This window comes from Pseudomyrmex gracilis, unplaced genomic scaffold, assembly GCF_002006095.1.
Source record: "Pseudomyrmex gracilis isolate BER0280 unplaced genomic scaffold, ASM200609v1 scaffold_1024, whole genome shotgun sequence".
Taxonomy (NCBI): Eukaryota; Metazoa; Arthropoda; class Insecta; order Hymenoptera; family Formicidae; genus Pseudomyrmex; species Pseudomyrmex gracilis.
Window position 1 is genome coordinate 17,562 of NW_018021608.1, and position 5,788 is coordinate 23,349.

Sequence of the window (5,788 nt, forward strand, 5' to 3'; positions counted from 1 at the left end):
AGATCTCTTTGTATCATTCACACTGAAGAAGGTCCAAACCTTGGGACCGAAACGTTTGTGACATTTTAATAAATCCATTGATTATACACGTCCATCTTGTAATTATTGCTCGTATCGGCCTTTCATTTTAATTGACAATTTCACGAGCGAACTACTGATGAAACCATGCAGTTTGTGCGACAATCTAAAATAATAAAAGTAACTAATTTCGACAGCAAAACTCGACAAATATCCGACAAAAAAATACGCAGACATGGAATAATGCTACCGGGTACTATACGCGGTATTGTGTGCGATCCTTCGAATTGTGGCAAGACAAACGTGGTGTTAAGCTTGCTTGAAAGTCTACACGGTGTACGCTTTGAGAACGTGTACGTGTATTTAAAGTCGTTGCAACAACCAAAATATCAATATCTAGAGAGTGCACTTTCATTAGTAGATGAAATCGGTTACTTTACCTTTTCTAATAATACCAATGTGATTCCGCCAAATGAAGCACTTTCGAATTCTATTTTTATCTTTGATGACGTGGCATGTGACAAGCAAGATACGATACGAGAATATTTTGCAATGGGTCGTCACTCGAGTGTCGACTGTTTCTATCTTTGTCAGACGTACGCGAGGATACCAAAGCATCTTATACGTGACAATGCAAATCTGATAATTCTTTTTAAAGAAGATGGTACCAATCTTAAACATGTGTACAACGATCACGTAAACACAGATATGTCATATGAAAATTTTTATACTCTATGTCGCAAATGTTGGAAACATAAATATGGATTTTTAGTGATCGACAAGGACAGTCCTTTGGACAGAGGTCGCTATAGAAAAGGATTTAGCGAATTTGTAATACCGTCGAGTGGTTAATTGGTGTTAAGACATCAGCCAAGTATTATCTCCAACCGATGCGAGCAACATGGCTGACGAAAGCAGTGAAATTATAAATTGCAAGAAAGTAGCAAAAGAGATTGCAANAACGAGTCAATCCATTCGTCAAAAATATCGCGCTCTGAAAACCGGTAAACTAGAAGAGGAAATTACATTAGAGAGACAGTTGAAACCTATTATTAAACCCTTAAAACAGATTGCTAAAAATACTGAAACTAATTCGCCAAATACATCGTTTCTCAAAGACAAGACCCGAATAAAGCGGAAACGAATGCAGACGTCATCGAACGAAACATTGTCCTCTACTCTGCACAATTCAAAACGCGCACGATATAACACTGCAATAGTGACTTCTAATCCAACAAAAGAACGAACCAAACGACAATTGACATGGGATACTCCATTGGTTACTACTATCGTCGACACTGATGCTACTGCCAACAAATCGTTTGAGTCGACTATTCAACGTCAAATGCAAACGTTGGAGGGTCTTGAAATGTTTCAAACTCATTTTGGTCTGTTGGCGCAACAATATATGAAAGGTATCCTGAGTGGTAAAAAAGATAACGACATAGACTACGTATATGGTGTGTATTTCGATGGAATGATGCTCGGTGAGAAGCGTTTTGACGTGGATGCACAAGATAATATAATCGTAGATGGTATACGATTCAAAGCAACACAAGGATTGTACGAACTGATTTTCGTAAAATATGCTAGGTGTGAGTTATATACTGAAAAAGATAAACAACGATACAAAACAATATTGAAAATGACAACTGCTCGTAGAAAACATCATAACCAGCTCGGCGCAATACTGGGTAACAAAGGATATAAACATAGATACATAATTGCGCTTTTAGTATCCAGTGTGCATACTAAGCAGGGGAGGAATATACCGCGTAATAATATGACGCTAAACAATCGAGAAATCGAGTACGCGCACTGAGACGATCCCAATGAACTCGTCGACCGTCTGCGATTGCTAGACGCACCCCGTCAAGCTAGCAATAATGCTCACGATAACGAAATTCTGTCGATTATCGAAGAACTGCGCAAAGCGAGTCTCATTATAAATTAAATACCGCGCCGACGTTAGAGTCAGTCGTGTGCGCGACCTCATGCCAATCAACAAATTCGGGATATTGCTCGAAACACACAGAGCGTCGATGTATTATTATAATGAGAGAGAGGCATTACTGCGAAATTACGTGCGTAATAACGCTCTCTTCTTTGTCGGTTCCGGCTACGATGCAAGGTCGCGCAAGATACTGCATGTAGCGCAACCCGATACCGACACTGGCGCCGCCAACAAACGATACGTAGATATGTGTGTCACAAATGTGAATGAATGGCTGAAGACACGTAAGAGAAAAATTATTGCATTGCAACAGGACGTGCAAGCGTTGCGCGACTCTATAAAACAAATTCAGCGTACACTTCAATAGTTATTAAATCATAATAAAACGACTGACTCAGTAGACATATAGTAAGACAGCTATGGCGAGGAATCATGTTACAATTAAAAAACAAAAAAACTCGTAGAAGAATTGCATGCTCCGGCGAGAAAAGATTTTCCCCATAGACGCGTTATCGTACGCGGATACGATAATCTCTGGCAAGCGGATGTGGTAGACATGCGTCCGTATTCGCGCGGCAACAGAGGCTACCACTACATACTTACGGTTATCAATGTGCTGAGCAGGTACGCGTGGGCTATACCGCTTAAGAGTAAGAGTGGACGCGAAGTCACCAAAGCTTTTGCAGGAATATTTTGGGATAACAAAAGATGTCCGCACAATTTGCAATCTAATCGTGGGAAGGAATTCTACAACACAGATGTACAAACACTGATGAAGAAGCATAACATCAATCATTATTCCACATATTCGGTTATGAAGGCTTCGATTGTGGAACGATTTAACCGTACGTTGAAGAACGATATGTAGAAACAATTTACACTTAACGGAACCTACAAATGGAATAACATACTACCGCGTCTTCTTATGGAGTACAACGCACGAAAACATTGAACTATCGGTATGCGACCTATCGATGTTACCCCCGCAATCGCCGATAAGCTCTTAACCACGGTGTACCGCAACGTCAAGATCGCAGGGCCAGCACGATTTCAAGTAGGTAATCCAGTACGCGTGAGCAAATTTAAAACAGTATTCGATAAAGGATATACACTAAATTGGACGACCAAAGTATTTAAAATCAATAAAATACAAACGACCTATCCTGTGACGTATCTGCTTGAGGATTTACGTGGACAATCTGTTGCTGGAGGATTCTACGAATACGAACTGCATCGCGTTGCACATCCAGAAGTTTATCTCGTTGAAAAAGTATTGCGCAAGAAAGGTGACAAGGTTTATGTGAAGTGGCTAGGTTTAGACAAGTCATACAACTCTTAGATAGATAAAACTAATGTATTGTAAACACACTATATACAGAATTTATATTTATAGAAACTACAATATAACTTACACAACATATATACATAATTATTATTACACATATTAAGTGACAATATACATATAATCTATATTATACACTGTTTTCTTGTGGTACTTTGTAATGTCCCCATAGTAACGTTTTGGTAGAATCGGGTACCATAAATCTTCGTATGGACTTAGAGCAAGTTTCGATTTGGACACAGTGTATACTTCGTGTAGCTTTGATCGTATACACGACTGTCGACGCACCTTTTCGATTTCATCGTTCAAACATTGTTTGTAATCGTCAAACGTTAATGTTCTCGCTACGACGTTACTCTTTCCACCTTTGGCTTTTTTTGTGTCTCTCTTTCCGTCTACCTTTAATGCGTACAATTTTGCTCTAAGTCCGACGAATTCAGTCATTATCATTCCATTATTTTCATCTTTTATCAATTCTGGAACCTTTTTGTTGACACGTGGCATACCATACACGTTATCAGCCGGATAATCACTTGTATCAAACCGAGCGATGTAACGTTTTATGATATCGTACACGTTCTTGTATTCAATAAAATAAATGAGATTGTCTGTGTCGGTGTACATAATTTTACATTTTTCTTGGTACAGAGATGCCATGTGTTACGTCCTGACCTACGGTTACGATCGGGTCCTAACGTAGGAACGCAACTTGACACACGACACTTTTGTGTATTATATCTCGGCACATTGACCTAATGAGATAAGGCAAGCATGCGAGTCGAGCGAGACTGTTCAACGACGTAGTCAAGTCAACGGACTTCCCGATATTATTTGTCTAACGTCTTCTCACTCGTCGGTCCTTTTTTAGGTCTTAGAAACAATTCTACTTTACCTGGGACAGGACATGGCTATCACGTGATGAGATTACAGGAATGAGTTTTTAGGACCAATTACTCAAAAGTTCATTTAATTAGTTAAAGCCGTTTTATTTTTATAAGTATATAAATTATTTTTATTCAAAATATTAACATTTAGGTTTATTCAAAAAATATATTCTTACGNAAGTTGAATTAAATAATTGGACGTGTGATGAAGTTTGGTGTAAATTTGAATATACATTGGCATTGTTATTATTTTTAATCCTGGGAGTTCGTTATTANCATTACTGTTAGTATTTTCAATATTTTAAATCCTTATGTAAATGAGCACCGTTACTATTTAGGTTATTGCCGGATAGACGGGGGTTGGTATGCTTCGGTCCGCTCGCTCGACGGGCAGCGGTTCTCCGCCGCAAAGTTCGGTTTTAGATATCGCGTTGTTAGAATCACGGTTGATTTTCGGAGCGGTATGACAACTACATACGATTGGCTACTGCTCAAAGTTTGACAGTGGTGATTGGAAATCGACAGTTGTTCGGGACGACACAAGGTCGTGAACAGCTAATCCGATTGAAAAGAGATCGGCAGTTGTTCGGGACGACACAAGGTCGTGAATAGCTAATTCGATTGAAAGGAAATCGGCAGTTGTTCGGGACGACACAAAGTCGTGAACAGCTAATCCGATTGAAAGGAAATCGGCAGTTGTTCGGGACGACACAAGGTCGTGAACAGCTAATCCGATTGAAAGGAAATCGGCAGTTGTTTGGGACGACACAAGGTCGTGAACAGCTAATCCGATTGAANGGGACGACACAAGGTCGTGAACAGCTAATCCGATTGAAAGGAAATCGGCAGTTGTTTGGGACGACACAAGGTCGTGAACAGCTAATCCGATTGAAAGGACATCGGCAGCTGTTCGGGACGACACAAGGCCGTGAACAGCTAATCCGATTGAAAGGAAATCGGCAGTTGTTCGGGACGACACAAGATCGCGAACAGCTAGTCCGACTAGGATGTCGAGGAGAAGAGCTTATTATATGCAGCAGTTATTAATTGAATTGTCGAATTAATTCCTTTCTTCCGAATATCAACCGTCTCGAAGTAGGTTTTACTGTGTGCGTGGGAATCTTAGATTTGTTTTGCAAACCTATTGCGTTAGTAAGTACTTACTACTTATTGTTTACGGTAGAATTGTCGAGATGAGTGGTTGATTCGCTTCGCCCAAAAGTCAGGAGTCTGTCAACTGGACTCAGGTGAGATGAATTGGTCGTCTCCTTTGATGGAAGTTGTCACGAGTCGCACTTTCACTCGGATTTACGTGCCGAGATCGATGTCAAATTAAGGATCGTTTAGATTGTCGAATTTCAGACCGAACAGGAAAAGCAAGTATCTTTTCGTATGACCGAATTGACTGTAAGTTAAATTGTTGAATCGCACGAGAAAAAATAGAACTGTGTTAATAATTGTAATGCTGGTTATGAAGCTCTAACTTTCCGGCGTTCCAACGCTTTATATATGATGATCTCGGGGCGTTAACCCTTCTGATTTTTGCCAATCGTCTTTAGATTTTACTCTCCCACTCTTTACTGATTAAAA

At 39.8% G+C, this 5,788-nt stretch overlaps 1 protein-coding gene across 1 annotated transcript; it reads left to right on the forward strand.

The window, feature by feature from the left end:
* Nucleotides 1–2,933: 2,933 nt before the first annotated feature.
* Nucleotides 2,934–3,311, forward strand: LOC109861779. Its single transcript, XM_020441582.1, has one exon. It carries the CDS (start codon nucleotides 2,934–2,936, stop codon nucleotides 3,309–3,311), a length of 378 nt encoding a protein of 125 aa, XP_020297171.1.
* The last annotated feature ends 2,477 nt before the right edge of the window (nucleotides 3,312–5,788 follow it).